At 34.8% G+C, this 17,041-nt stretch overlaps 1 protein-coding gene across 1 annotated transcript; it reads right to left on the reverse strand.

The window, feature by feature from the left end:
- Positions 1-1,097: 1,097 nt before the first annotated feature.
- Positions 1,098-16,325, reverse strand: LOC114132937 (M-phase inducer phosphatase-like). Its single transcript, XM_027998546.2, is given in 4 exon segments — positions 1,098-3,176; positions 8,107-8,527; positions 8,530-8,819; positions 15,363-16,325. Coding segments are annotated over 4 exon segments (2,541 nt in total). The 5' UTR covers positions 15,700-16,325; the 3' UTR covers positions 1,098-1,683.
- Positions 16,326-17,041: the final 716 nt, after the last annotated feature.

A 17,041-nucleotide genomic window follows, 5' to 3' on the forward strand; every position in this document is an offset into this window, starting at 1 on the left:
TAATCGTCGATAATAAATAAATAATTTCGTCTCAAAAATATTTCCATAAAAATAAATACGTATGCACAAATACACAATATGATTTGAAAACACGTGCGATTGGTAAAAGAAAAAATATAATTATAGGTCATATTGTAACCTAACCTAATCAACTCAGAGGTGGGTACTAAAAAAAAATAAATAAAATACGGTCCCGGGACTAAGACGGTAGTCACTGGCGAATTTATAACCATTATTCGTTTCGCACAATGTACATAATATATAATAATATATGAGCGGGTTGGCTACAGTCCGCCGTTCGCGCGTCAACATAATATTATGTAGATACGACAAATTTCTATAGCGGACGTGCCAAACGACGAATGGAATCCATGCCAGACGCGATTTTCGAGCGTATATGCGTACGATTATTTTATCTTACGCATATGGTACTTTCCTTACTACATGTTTATTATTATTGTTGATTTTTTATCAAACGAGCCCGACTCGCGCTATATTCCCGCGTTCGCGGCACACATTTCCGAGAGTCTAAATGATCATTAATATTATCCGTCGGAAAGTGTAAGCACACATGTAGGTATCGCGTTGTTGTTATATTATTATTATTTCTAAAAGGTGCACAACTTTCATTCCAACATTACTAAATTTTTGATAGCCGAGTGAAAGCCGTTATTGTCGTCAAAAGGGGAAACGTCAACTACAGCGACAATATCGATAACGAATGCGTCAAGACCAACCTAACCGGTGGTAGATATCGAGAATATTGTATCATTATTTTTCTTCGATAATAATCTTTGGCTGATCGGACAATGACGAGAACAGAGAACAAAATCACTTTCATACTTACTATTTACCCTTCACCATGTAGAATAATGCGTATTCGATTTCATCACGCTTTGGCTCGTTGACATTTAAGCAGTGGTCGACATTCAACTGGCGTTTTGCCTCAAACTGGACTACAAATACTTAAAAAACCATACTTACCACATTCAAAAAACTTAAAAATAAATAAATTGTATTTATCAGAAATAATATTACGAGGGTTGGATGAAATGCACCCAAGGATGTAGGAAAGAAAATGTAAAAAAAATCAAAAATCTTTTAAATCAAATAATATAATATATAATATAATATATTATACATATATATATATAAAAAAAGTGAGAAATGTTTGTACATACATTTTATTATTATTTTATAAGTACAAAAAGCATGGGGAAGGAGATTTGTGGTTGGGGAAGGGGAGGGGGGGGTTGACGTATCATTCAGTCATTAGATCGAGCGGGATCACCGTAAACAGAACGGATCGCTCGTCGATCAATTTATCACAGTGTCAAGACGTGTGTGAAAATGAATCGTATAAAAAGTTATCATTTTTTAAAAAAAAAAAAAAAAAAAAATAGGAAAAAAAATGAATACATCATATTATCATAATAATATTATTATACACACGCGTACCTACATCAATATTATAAACATTTTATATACAATAAACGTAATACTCGACGATATAAAAATGTATAGTTGATTTTACGTATGTACGCATGCATGATTATAATAACGACATAAACAATATGTATGAATATAATTAATAGGAACAACGACAAAGTGAGGTGTGGGGTGCAGCAGTGAGACCAGATTGAGATGGAGTCTGCGCTCAAACGGGCGCAGAGCGACCTGCTGCTATTTACGGTTTTTACTGTTTAGAGTTTCACGGCAGATTTTGTACAAGACCAGGTCCATGGCGGCCCGGGCGTCCTCAATACTGTCGTGGCCATAAGCAATTTGAATCTCGCGCTTTAGTAATCGGGAAGCCAGCGATTTGAGTGACATTTTGTAAGGGCCGGCGGTCGAGTTCGGATTCACGAACAGCGTAGACGTGTCCACCACAACATTGTGAACTAAGCGAAGTACCACAAGATCAGTGTTTAGTCCATGACCGACGAGTATCGTATTATCACCAATATTCCGCATTAAGTCACTGCGGACCTGGTCCAGCGTCTTGGATGGATTTTTCACGAAGTCGTCTTCGGTGATACCGCTGAACCGGGTGTTGTAATCAATTATCGGCCGGTCGGGCTTGACTAGCGTGTCGTACACGACTTTTCCGCGGATGTCCACCATCGTCACCTTGGTCACCTCCAAACCACACTCGGTGTAGCACATCTCACAATCTAAGGCGTACATGCGGTGCTTGTTTGGTTCTTTACCCTCTTTATAATCCAGGTCTATGGGTAATGTCGAGTATGCGGTCGTCTTGAAATTCTTAACTTGTAGATTATAGCCATTTTTAAAACCATTCCACACGTGCCGGCTGGCTTGAGTGCAACCCTTAGACTCCCGACTGCCATTGCAGCAACTGTACGCACTCAGCATAGTAAGAGGGTCGTAGAACTTCAACTTGCCGTAGTGGTAAGTGCAACGACCAGGCTTTGCGGAACGAGTCTCATTTTTAACATTGAAAAACGAAGTGCAGCGAGCGCACGGAACGTGATCGCTGGGTGATAACTGTTGTTTTTTGTGCCTTCTTCTCTTTCGTTTTTGGTTTGGCGATCCGTTATTAGCATCCTTATCATTGGCGAGGTTTTGAGGGGTAGGTGGCGGGGCTGTCGACAAACATTTTTGGTTATTCAATAAAAACTCTTTTGCAACGGGATTAAGTCTACTTCGTCTATTGTTCTGCCGATAGAAATCCGCACACCCTGCTTCCGCCTTAAAATTTATCGGAAACCCGTTAGCAAGCAGCTGGAGGGGGGTCAATAAGTAATGTGACATATGCACATAATTCCATATGGTACTGTCATTCCACTTTAAAGTACCCCATAAACTATCCTCGAAAGGTGACGGAGTCGGCGATGACAGTACTGCAAGTGGCATGTCTAAATTCTCAATCTTGTCTTGTCCAACAGACTCTCCGTTAACATTTTTCGATTTTTCTTCGACCGTGTTCTTCTCAGTCTTTATTGGCGCCGTCTTCTCATCCAACAATTGTGGTTTATTCTTTTTATGTCGTCTTCGTGACCTTTTTCCCGGTTTCTTGGACATGTTTCCAAAATAATCATCATTTTTTTCATTATTATTGTTGACGATGATATTATTATTTCGGTCTTCCTTCTTCGGGATTGTTTGTTCCGCAATCCTATCCAACTGTTCCGCTGTCGATTTCTTGACGACCTCTGAAAAATACAAGTGGCAAACCATTCGTCAATAATAGTATATATCAACAATTAATAAACTAATAATATTATAACGTCAACTATCATAAATATTATTGAGGAAATCTTATAAGAGATTTACAGTAATTTTTTTATGGACCACGCAGGCTTATAATATCAGTTATGGTTAGGATTTTCAATCATCATTTTAAGGATATAGGTAAATTGGTACATATCTACTATATAGTAGGAGTAAGTTAGTTACTGTAACGACTTTATTAAATTGAATACCATAACTTAATCTATTATAGTATACAAAAATGATTCTGAGCGGAGACAGCCAACCTATATACCTATCACTAAATTTATTAATTTTCATTTCTGTTTTTATATTTCTGTAAATGTTATTTTTTTATTATTAATATTACACTCGGTAAGTCGATTTAATTTTTGTCAAAAACATTACTTTTATTATAATATTATTAATATTTAATTATTATAATAATATATATTTATATCATATTATTAGTATTATTATTATATTTTTAGATAGTATCATCTTGTTATAGATTTATAGTTGATTTAATGTGCAGGTTATGTACAGTAATCCATTGATGAACAAGTGTTTGCAAAAAAAAAACAAAAACTCTATTTTGAAAATAACAATATTTCTCAAAAGTGATAACACGTTTCTAAATAGCGCAACACATTATATTTCAACAACAGCTAGTTAGCAAGCGCCATGTAAGCTTTTAGTTAGTTTATAATCGAAACCGCCACCAAAAAGTAAGTATGAAACGTAAATATACATTTACAAATAAAATATTATAACTTGTGGGCCCTTTTAGTAGACTGGAAATGTCACAATGCGTGTGGGATGTGGTGCATGATTTACCAGAGTTAGATAATATTGTCTGTACAAAAAAAAAAAAACACCTGCAGTTTAGTAATGTAATACGTTTCCCGACGACGCTTCAGGACAGAAAATATAAGTATCAATGTGGTCCGTCTGCAATAGCAGCTGATTCGATTTCAAATGATTACACATTTACACCAGCCGAGAAAGCATCGACCGACAGATGTTCAGACGAATAAAAGGACCAACACCGAGTCGATGTACATATTATTAATAACAAAATGGAGAACATGTGTGTGTATTATAATTATGTACTTGTGTACTGCGATCGAGAGGTCCTGCCTTGTACTTTTATAAATAAATCACTTTTTGCATTATCGCCACCACGACCCCGTTACGATATAAAACGCGCATACCTAATAATAAATCAACGAAAGATTATAGAAACATTATACGTAGGCGTAGGTACTCTACAGAAGGAGTTAGTGCGCCATACTTTCTCGGCGTAATCGGAACACTCTCGTTTATCGGTTCGGAGACTTTTATTTCACTGTAACAGCAAGTACACCACGCGCATCATGAACTTGTATCTATTCTGTATATTATATGTGTTGTTTATTATGTAATATTATTATTATGATTGAGATGGCTTACAATTGTCCCGTAGGTGGTGCATACTACAGATCGATCAACACGTGTCTAGGTACTCGGAAAATTACTCTTTGGAGCGAGGAAGAAAAATCGCGGATAATCACAAATGCTTTAGACTTTGTGTTCAAGCATAAAAAGAGATGAATTAAAAATTATGTTCAACACAATATTATTATGAAATATAAACACAGAGTAGCTGTACGTGCATAAATATATCAATCCAGTTTTGATAAAATGAAAACGACACTCGCGTCAACAGCATTTATAGCACCGGATACGTTAATATTGTTATTAATAACATTGTATTAAAATATTAATATGATGTCGTATTCCAATGGAAGACGAGAGAAGAAAAAATCTACTCACTTGTCTACTTTCACTGATCTCTATTATAATATAAACGGCTGTGTAGCAGCACTGCACACACGCAAACGACCGAACAACTTTCTTCAGTTGTTTAATTTTGGTATACAGACGGTATGTGTTTGTATACAGGATATACATTATCAATATTTGTCATATTTAAATGTGATTTCAATGTAAAATAACAGATTTTTCTGTTACTCGGTGTATACGGTAAGTGCGAGTATCTACCGTTTCAGAACTACAGTCTCGATTCTTTGTTGTGTTAGCTTCAGCTACTAATTTATAATATAAAACTCATAATTAAATAAATAGTAATATAATATAATATATACTTTATCTTATTTATTGTATGATATATAAAAATATGTCCTTCTGCTATATTACTATTATTAGTCGTGAATGCGTAAGTAACGGTTTGTCTTCACGATGTCTTCTACTAAGAACGTATTATACTATTATCTGTTATTGCATTAAAAATTCATCAACAAGTCATTTATTAGCGAGATAGGTATTAATATATCTGTGAAAATAACTATTTAGAATAATTCCCTGTGATTTTACCGAAGAGCAGTTCTTGTGTATACCATTTATACGAATTATTTTCGAAAAACGTGTGTTAATGATTGTTAAAAAAAATATGGTATTTACACAAAATATATAATATAAACGCGGTTGAAAATCGTATTAAATCATATTGAATCTACCTGTAAATATCCTTATTTTGACGGTTCGGCCTAATATTGATGGGTTTATTTCCCGTTTTCCGAGTAGACCGAAAATAAATAATAAGCGTGAATCATATAATTAAAACGTCCACGTCGTGTCACTCGAAATGTTGGCGTGTCAATCCAAAACAAAGATAACTATGTCATAGAAGTTTACCGTCAACATTAAGCTACATTACACCACCGAACAATATGATGAGAATATAATATACATATATAGCAGCGGGCGAAAAAAACTTGCCAATGTAGAAGAGCCAGATAAGGAGTAGTGTTTAGGTACTATTTTTTGCCCCTCCGTATATAAACGTGATATTTGTCCAGGACCTGCTGCTGCTTGTACGGGAAAAAATACAGCCACATTAACAATTTTTTACAGTGAACCGCTTATACGTGAAATATTATTGTCGATTAATTAATTTTTTTCTAAAAAAAATAAAAAAAAATACAATAAAATACAAAAATACAAGTTGAACGCAACAGTTATCACAACCACCAACGTAGTCGTCTCAAGCTGACAAATTCTCGAGAAAAAAATTTTACTTCTCAGCTCGATTTACGGTCCACGGACAGCAATAACTTCAATGCATTCATTGATTGCCAGTCCACAGGGTGATTTTTATAACAATCTACAGTCTACATAATAAACTTAACTGTAATCTAGACCAAATACATGTAGCCTACCCATATAAACGTATAACTCCGAAAAAATACTAGGTACAACTCTAAATTCTAATAGTAAAGGCGAGCAAACGAATTGCAATAAGAGAGTCGCTCTGTATATATGTATGTATATATATATATATATATATATAATTTGTTCTAGATGATGCTATTGGAAATATGCTGTGAAGTAGGTGGCCGTCAGCCTTGAATTTCGTAGTTTATATATTTTTTGTATAGTACTATTAGTATATACCTATAATTTTATCGCCTGTTACAATACTTGGTAATTATTTATTTTTATTTATATGTATACATTATAATAAGCAAAGCCTCCACGCATATAGGCTGCAACCGTGTACATGCGACTAAGGTCATTTTTTATAACATTAGATGTGCACAATATTTGCTAAAATCCTAGGATACCGATGTTATACTATTATACAATACCGACAGCCGAATAAATTAACACGGAACAAGAATGATAATTCATGGTGAACATAATGACTCGACCACGAATGCGAGAAAATTTGTAATCCTAATTGAGAAAGAAAACCCGATTAAAAATATCATAAAATAAAATGAGTAAGTAATATGAAGATAATCAAATATCGCGAGTGTTTATGAATCTTTTTCGGTTGAAATTCGCAAATGCTAGGAATAAAATAAAATATTTTCATCGATTAAAAACACAAGTTTCGTTACGGATTTAATATAATAACTAACACGTCCTTTCGAATGTGACGACGCATTATCAAAGTTGCTTTTGGTATATTATATGTATAAAATAACATTATACGCTATTATAATATCACGACCAGGATTACACAGGAAGTGCCTGGGTACAGAAGTACAGTAATACAATTTGTAAATAATTGATTCATGTATAGGATACCATCAGGAAATTGTTACTAGGCGAGCCCAAACCGGACCTATATAATATACCTGTAGAACCACTCAAGCAGTCAAACCACAAAAAATCAAATTTTGTTTAATTCGTGAATTGTTCTATCTTCTATGTACAATATTTTAACATCGATCGACCCAACACTTTAAAAGAAAATTATCCTCTATATTATATATATAGTGAGAGAGAGTAGCAAACCATTTGTATCTTGCGTTTAAATAACTAATTTCAGTATCATATACACTGAAAAGTAACTCAAAATAATTTTTACTAAAACAAAACTTTGTTAGTTTAGCTGTTCTAATTTCTGACTCTATGCTGTTTAATTTTTATAATAGCATCATAAGAACGTATTTCTAAGGATTTCTGTACACCAATGAGTTAACGTCAAAAAAGACAACCGCATGAAAACATAGTATTTTTTTTTTTGTTAGGTTGTAACCGAACACGGCGGTAAACGGCAAACGGCAATTACGTATTATATGCACGTTATATATTATAAGAAGAGTGGTGGGATACAACTGTAACGGGACATTGGCATAAAACATTATTGTACAAATTTAGGTAGGTTTATATAAAATAATAATACATAACGAATGGGAAAAACGGTAAAAAAAACCACCGAAATACGAATTAACCTAACGCAAAAAACACACCGCCGTCGCGGTCTAGTCGACGTTGTCATATGCGTGGATAACCAGACCAAATCGCCACTGAGTGCCAGTGGCAATATATATTATTAAACATATCAGTTATTAAAACGATAATATATGACAGTATACTAACCTTTTATGATGATTTTTTTTTCAATGCCAACAGCTGTAGTCGGATTTTCAAAGCGCGGTAATGGTGTCGTCGTAGACGCCGCCACCGCTTGCGCTAACACTAATTCATTTTGTGCCACAGTGTGTTCATGTGAAGGTGACACACTTGTTCCGGACGACGTTTCCACTTGGATACCGCTTTTGGACTTCGCCGATGACTTTTTACCATTCGACTGACGATTCTGTTTGACGAGGTTTTTGCAAGACGGCGATGATGATGACAAAGACGATGACGAAAACGAAGACGATGACGAAGACGAAGACAAAGACGACAACGATGACGATGACAAAGACGACGATGGTCGGCGATTCATCCTGTGTTGCTGATGCTGGAATAGATGGCTACTGTCGTCGTCATCGTCATTATTACTACAGTTTTCGTCGTATTACAATAGTCTTCGTTTTTGTTAAAACTGTCTTCGTCGCCATCGTTGTGGTCATGATATAGATAGCTTCCTGAAAAATTATCATAATCTGATAGCTCTACAACAGTAACCGAAGTTACTGCTGCTCCAGATTTATGTTTCTTTTTGGGCGATGGTGGCGCCGACGGCGGTTTTGATTTGTTAACCGGTGCGGTCTTATTGGAAATCTTGCTCGATGTACTCACATTTACCGAGTTTTCTGTGTTCGGGTTGTCGTTTTTAACACATACCTGCTGTTTGGTTTTCGATCCTGAAAAACGGAAAATAATCTTTAGAAATCTATGAAAAAAATGTATTTACACGAACGGAAATCGACATGTTTTTCGTTTAAATAATATTCTATAGTTAAAAATCACAACATCGCAAAGTTCATAACCACTGCGTCTGCCTTACATTTTTTTGAAGACAGAATTCAACATTTTTATTTTTGCGTGTAATTCGACACCCACATTTATACTTTTTTTTCAAATTTTCTAATAATATAATCGGACACTATAGTGAGTTTAGAAACGTCTAAACACTCTAGACAGTATGTATAATATCATCAAAAAATAAATGATAGAAAATACTTTATAAAAACCCTTCGTTGAATAATTAATTCAGTAGGTACCTGTATAGTATTATTTTGTTATAACAAATTTAATAAAGCCTTTTACATAAGTGAATACATTTTTTTAACGTTATTATTTTTCGATCAAGTCTAGCGCCATTTTAGATTAAAGTTTCAATTCACTAGTACCTATAACCACTCGACCACAATAATAAATAATATATATGGGTTAACGAATAGCTAATGCTTTTTTTCCTCAAATATTACACTTGGTATAAAATACATAACGACAACGACGATTATATTCAACACGTTCACAACAATATAACTATATTATTATCATTATTTTGAATAACAAAGAGGTCATGTACTCATGTTTAGAGTTAGTACAGAAATTTCGGAACTATGTATTCGTAAATCGTCATATACGATAAATACTGAGATATTAAAAGTGCCCAAGACAATATTATATTATAGAAACTGAACACTATGACGACACTAACATTTTGTGTGTTCGCGCTTTCTGAAGAGAACGATAGGAAACAAAAAAAAAATAGCTGCAGGAGAGTGGGGTAACCTAACCTAACCCAGGGGGTATCGAACCACTGCAGTACCTATAAATCATCGTTAAGTTATCCTTATTTCTTCGAAAAAAAGCAATACAGCAACAATAATAACTATGTCCTCTGCAGTTTTGAAAGTAATGCATACGATTACAAAAAACGAATTTTTTATTAAATTGTTCGTTGGATACGTAGTCACATGTATTATTGAGCTTATTGTACTTAATAGCACATACCGCTATAGATACACCTACAAACACAGTATACACTATACACTCGATTTAACAATTCACGGACAACACAATTGATCTTTTTCAACCAGTAAAGGAGATTCAGTTTTTTTTAATCATTTTTATCGTTTTCTCGTATAAGCACATGTATATATATCATCCGCGCATGCGGACATAATATCATATACACGTCAATACGTCATTATGTTATAATCTCGAGGCTCTCGAACTGTTAAAAGCACGTTTAGATAACGACGGTCAAATGACAGCTGTGACACACAATAATATACATACTATGGGTATAACATATATTTTATTGTTATATAGAACAAATGTCGTATACACTATACAAATACCTGTCTATAGCGTATAGCACAAAACACATTCAATCATACATAGATACGTATTCAAAATTTAATAGTTTCTTTTTCCTTTCCAACATCTTATAAAATACTATGTTCTAACCTTCGAGTAGAGCATTATTTCAATAATAGTGTCAAATACATGTATTACCATTTTAAACACCGTCACACTCATAAATATTTTTGGGATTACCGATTTTTATATGCAATAGGTAGCCATTGCAGTATTTTCATTTTTACAGTACCTATTAATTATCGAATCCTAGTTTTATTTTTTGGAAAGGAAAAGCTATCTCAAACCATTGCTATTAAAACCCAACAACAAGTCATTCTCGCAAAACAAATATAAGTCATTTTTATCAAATAGTCTTTGTACATTACTAATTGAACTAGTGTTGCAGAAACACGTCTTGCGTCTTATCACAGTTAAGTTAATAACATTTCGTTCACGTGCCTAAGTAATACTTAATATATACTATATATACATACGTATTATCGTAACACGTAACTCATTATCGTGTGCAACTCGCAACAAATCGTTTTTTTTTTGTTCGATTTCAAGTTCAAGTACCCCTTACCAAGCACCACTACGGCGGTCATTCTTTATCATCGGCGGTCGTTCCGCTTTCCGCTGGTGCGTTATCGGCACGGCAAAGAAACATTCGACTCCGACGGACCGCGAAGCGTTTTTGCCTCTCCAAGGATCTATAGATGGGTTCCTCGCTATTATTATTATTAAATTTTCTTTTGGGGGATGAGAGGGGAATCTTGTTTTTTACGGTACACTGACTTGGGATCGACAATTGAACATGTACGGACATGATCTCGGTGCAGTCAAGGTGATATACCTAATACGACTTTGACAAAACCCACAGCGAATTCTCGACGGACGCACACACACCATACATAATACACACACGCATACACATTGTGTGCTGTACCAAATGAATAGAAACCCAACGTCAATCACCGGTCTGTATTCTCCTCCCCTCTACATTCGTCGCCATAACCACCAATAACTATTATACTATATTTTTTTATATTGTTCTTTGGCTCTTTGCACGCTGGTCGGTCGCGGTGGTAATGCGCGCGCCTCGAAAACAGGCAAAACAAAACTCCAAAATGTAATATCATAATAGTAGCTATAGGTAGAGATTAGGGTGCCTATACACGCGTATCGATGACAATATTATCGTTAATTGAATTTGTCGTACTCCAATGAGGTTGACAACGATATGTATACTGTGCACATGAATAATTACTTATTGTTACTATATTATATACCTCGACATCATAATACACGCGACGACGTCCTTGACGTGTGCCAACAATATATTTGCGGTACCTATACCTTTTGGCTATAATATAATATACTACCCACACCCACATACAGTGTACCTATATAGGTACCTATTGTATCGGTCGAAGAAAATCAAAAAATGTCGTCAATAAGATTTGGTATCTAAAAATAAAACACGAAAACATGTAAAAAGTATACGAAAACGACATGCAATATGTTACTAAATCCACCGAGTAAAAAAGAAACAGAGAAATCAAAGACGTTATAACAATTTTAAAAATATGAGTTGTTTTTCAAAAGTTTTAGTGTTTTGTTACTAGGTCTGCTTCTCGGTGTGTTTTATGAATCACCTGTTAAACCCGTTTTGAAATTTGTTGCAGTTCTGCGGTTTTGCTCGCAAAATACATAAAATATATATAGGTACATAGGTAGGTACAACTAAAGGCAACTATAAAGAAAGGCTATGGACATCCCCGACTAACCCTCTCCCAAACCCACGCAAGCATTATATGATTCATATTTAGCACTCCATCGAATTTTATTTAAAAATGTGTGTAATAAGTTAGGTACCTAGATATGAATAAAATTGAGTTTGAGAACTATAGCTACACATATTTATTGCCTATACGTAGATAATAATGTAATATGTATTTTAAAAATATCTCGAAAAAATATAATGTACCTATTCACGAAACTTCCGTCTCGTTGAACAGAGGTATACTCACACACACATATAATTAATAATAATATTAATAATAATAATAATAATAATAATATACTCAAGTTTGTGCGACGGCCGAGTTTTAGGTCAAACAAACGATTATTATAAATACGTTTTTTGATTATAAATCTTAAGGCCTGTAGTTAAATTTTTTTTCGTTTTATACCTGTATAACCTTGCAGTTCTTTTTTGCGAGCTACCTATTGTTTAATATTTTGTTCTCGATGATCACTTTCGAACGTTATTATATTATACAAAGTAATAACATAGTATATAGAAACACAGTATCTCCCTGGCCATACTATACTACTACAATCAAAATAGTATTATAGTCAACATTTTGTAATAAATAATAATGACTAATAAACGCTAATAAGCGATATAAAATACTAACAACGTTGTGGAGTAAAAGGTTTAAAAACAAAGTATACGTTTCCTAATATATACCAAATTTAATTTAAAAAATAAACACTATATAATATAATATTACCACATTTTAAACGGTTAAAATATTTTGTTGAGCTGCAGGAGGCAAGAAGACAATGTATTAGTCTTGCTTTACCCCCTTGGCCCTTCCATATCGAGCAGTGCTCTCCCACGTGCTGTATATCATGACCCCAATCATGACTCACGAGTAGGTATCATCATTTATTACAATATAAATGTGATTTTTAAGTTCCCATTAAAACAACAAAATGTTAAGTACTTACATAAGGTATTCATGTAAAAATCACCATTGGCAATGTGTAAATACTAAATACTTATAGCTTAATTGATTTCAATAAATATACATAATATTTAGCTCGTCTATTTTGAGTATTATCAAAATATATTATAGAACAAATTGTTTTTATTTACACTCCGAAAATAAAATATTATAAAACATTATAAATTATATTATTTATATTATGTATATTATAGGTACCTATTACATAAATAATACATGTACTATACATAATCGGTAGATTTTAAAACAGTGTGAGTTTACTTACTTAATAGGTAGGTAAGAAAATTATTTTGAATGATTATAATTAATATTTAATTTTCTATGCGTTTATAATGTTTATATAATATACTTAATAATATTATATTGTATTTATATTTCTATATTATTAAAAAACTTTGTTATGCCAGATTGTCTAAGCCTACCGATAGTAACAATACTATAATTTTATTTTTTTTCCGAATAAGAAAACTAGAAAAAAAGCTGCAATTACTTTAGAAAAATATAAATAGGTACACAACAAACTTTAATAAAACAAAATTATGTTATGACGACGATACATGACAAAACGTGTATGCACGTACAAAATTCATCGTGAGGATGTCAAAAATTCATACTAGTAACAACAACATTCATAATGATAATAATAATAATAATAACAACGACAACAATACAGCTCGTTTCGATACTGTCAAATCCCTGTGTGGAATGGAAGAGGAGATCGACGTGGGTGGCATCTTGGAGTAAGGGAAGTATAACAAAAGCGATTGGATTAGAGTCCAGAGATCTTAAAAGGCAACACACAAATAAGCAGCGGCAACTGCAGTAGAATAATATATAAAAACGCGTTTTATTATATTCGAGTATTTCAGAAATGAATTCTTTTGAATGCGTTCTCTTGTAATCGATGTGGTTCGAGGGACACGCTGTACGGAACACGTTGGCCTTGGGTGGTTACTGCGCAGTAAAAACGCCATATTTCATCAACCCCGCGCCAAGACCCTATGGCGGGAACCCTCTTTATTTTTTGTTCTGTCCTTCATAGTCTCCGCCCCGCCAAAACACCCCAACGAGTTTCAGAAGGGTACGTTCGCAACGATGGTATCGAGAGACCGCATGCACGTTCGGTGAGAGATTCGCGTTTTCTGGGCAAAACGATTTCTCGGTATACCGATATGGCAGTGGCGTACGAACCGTACCACTTGTGTTATATGAAAATTTTCGTCGAAAACTATTTAAAAAAAAAACTATTCGTCGAACCTGTTAATTCGAAACGCAACGTTTAAAGTAAAATTTGACTGCAAATTAAAAAAAAATAAACGACAAAAACACCAAAATAGCGTAATATCGTATTTAATATCACGTTTAATATACTTCGTCGATGTGAAATAAAAAGCATATTAGGTATATTATTATTGTAATTAAACATTTATGTAAGCCGTTATTAAGTAGACAAAACTCATTATCTTGAAAAAAATTGGTGAAATTCTCTGCTCTTGAATTTTAAAGATCTCAATAAAATCTAAATAAAATATATTATATTATATATTAACTGCACTTATTGGGTATTAAACGTACTGTAACATAATATACTATATTTACGCGTTTACGATCAAATCACCGGCGTGATGTTCGTGTACAATATCATCGCGCGTTGGGATTATTTTTAGAAGCCTTATTCGAGGCGGTCGACGACGCAGCAGCTGCCTACTGGCTCTCTCGTTGTTAGTGCACGAGCTCTCTCCTCTCACCCACTCTCTCACTAGATCTCTCTCACTCTCACTCTCCCTCTCTCTCTCTCTCTCTCTCTCTCTCTCTCTCTTTATCCCCCTCACTTACTCTCGATCACCCCTTCACTACCATCCACTAGCTCAAGATCACACAAGGAAGACGCTATTTTAGGATACCCTTGGCGTACGCATGACAAAGAGTTTTATTTCACTGCGTACCCACGATATAAAGATATATGCGTAACAGGTACCGGTAATGGTACGGTATACACAATAAAACTAAGCATCGGCGAGAAAGGGTTGGAGTGCGAGAGAGAAAAAACGGTATACAACAGCTTATTGGGACGCGTGGTTCACATATAATAATAATAATAATAAGTAACATAAAGAACAACGAAGATGTTGTTACAGCCGACCTACCCGGAGGCGAACCGGAAACCACCGAATTCCAGACACAAAACCAGACGAGCGCGCGCGCGCGCTCTTTAACCTACACAGCACACGACTACACCTGGCCAACCACCCTACAACCCACTAAACTAAAAACACACCCACTATCCGGCAGTGTGGGTGACGAAATACGATTAGAAATTAAGACATTAGAAACACTCACGTTTTGCAGACACGGTGGTCGACTGCTGCTGTTGGTGTCGATGTTTAGCTACGCGGGAGTTTGCGACCGCACCATTGACGTGGTAATAGGTGTGATAAAGTGTTGCATATAGTGTTCCCACGGAAAAAAGAAATACCAAAACGATAATAAATCCGGGAGGCGCAAAACCGTTTTCGCCGTTCGGGGGTCTCTCAAAGTTTTCCATTTCCGAGGAGACTGTAGAACCGGACTTACGGAGGCCCCAATCATCCATCAAGGTGTTGGCCGTCAACGCGATGCTGGACGCGATCTGCACCAAGTAACTGAGGAGGAAACACGTGGTCATGACTATGAACATGTCGTTGTCGTCGACGTCGTTGTCGCGATCGCACTCGTCGTCGCACGCTGTACTTAGTTCATTCACAAATTATTAAAACGCTACTGTCGTAACACGATTATTGTAATGTTCGGCTTCGGTACGCACTGTCGTCGCAAACGTGAGTGGCGGTCCATGAGCATTTAAAAAAAAAAACGATACACAACCGGCGGTTGAAAAAAAATAATAAAAGAGATCAATTGATTTAGTCCGTAAACAATAATATATAATATTATAGTCACTCAATATCATAACCGTATGACAAGTACACGCGTCACGTGGTATTAAAATTGTATACGCTCGAGCGTCGTCAAAAGTTAAAAACTGTGGACGCGAGTTAAGTATCACAAGACGATGATATGGGCAGTATAATAAACACAAAATGTACGGAAAAAATTATGATAAAATAATAATAAAATAAAATCACTGGCGGGAAACGGTACGACGCGCGCGGGTAACGGACGCACACAGCACTTTTATTATTATTATTACTACGAACACACGCGCACGGCACACGGACGGAGAGAGTTGATCGCGCGACACGGCCAAGACGGTACCGGGCGAACGAATGACAGGAGAGAGCAGCCGGCGCTTGACGGTGTGTGTTACACAGTGAGTGGCCCGGTGCGGCGGTACTATGCTCATGGCTAGCTGCTTGTCGATCGGCACGCCATCTGTCGGACTAAAACAGCTGGTCCGCACGTTACGTGGAGTATTATAACATTATACACTTATATACTACAGTACCTGAATAATATCATCACTCGTAATAATAATAATAATAATAACAATAATATCATATTATTATTGTTATTATTATAACCGTAAAACAATAACAAACAGCAGAAAAAATATAATAAATTATTGTTATTAAATAAACGCGCGGTATAGTACTCTCGGAAAGGTAAGTCGTCGGCGATTAGCAGTCGTCAGTCATCCGATAACGATGTTAGATTGTTATTAGTAATTATTAATTAATATGATAATATTATACTTGCATCGTTCTATAACGACTTGGATTTATTGCCGAGTAATTAAAATTCTTCTTCAATTCGATTTTTTTTTTTTTTTATCGAAAACCAATTTTGTAGATTTTTTTATTTCATCAATTTTTCAACAGGTTTTCGCCTATGAATTTGTATATTTTAAAAGAAAAATAATGTTATGAATAAGCTACATTATTACTTATAATTGTGATGTTTTGATTGGATGAATAATAAGTAAGTATAATTTATACTGTACAAGTAGAATAAAATCAATGATTATTGTATGGATTTTATTCGAAATCGAAAAATCATTTAGATTAAAACAGGTATATATAGAA

Source organism: Aphis gossypii, chromosome 1 (genome assembly GCF_020184175.1).
Source record: "Aphis gossypii isolate Hap1 chromosome 1, ASM2018417v2, whole genome shotgun sequence".
NCBI lineage: Eukaryota > Metazoa > Arthropoda > Insecta > Hemiptera > Aphididae > Aphis > Aphis gossypii.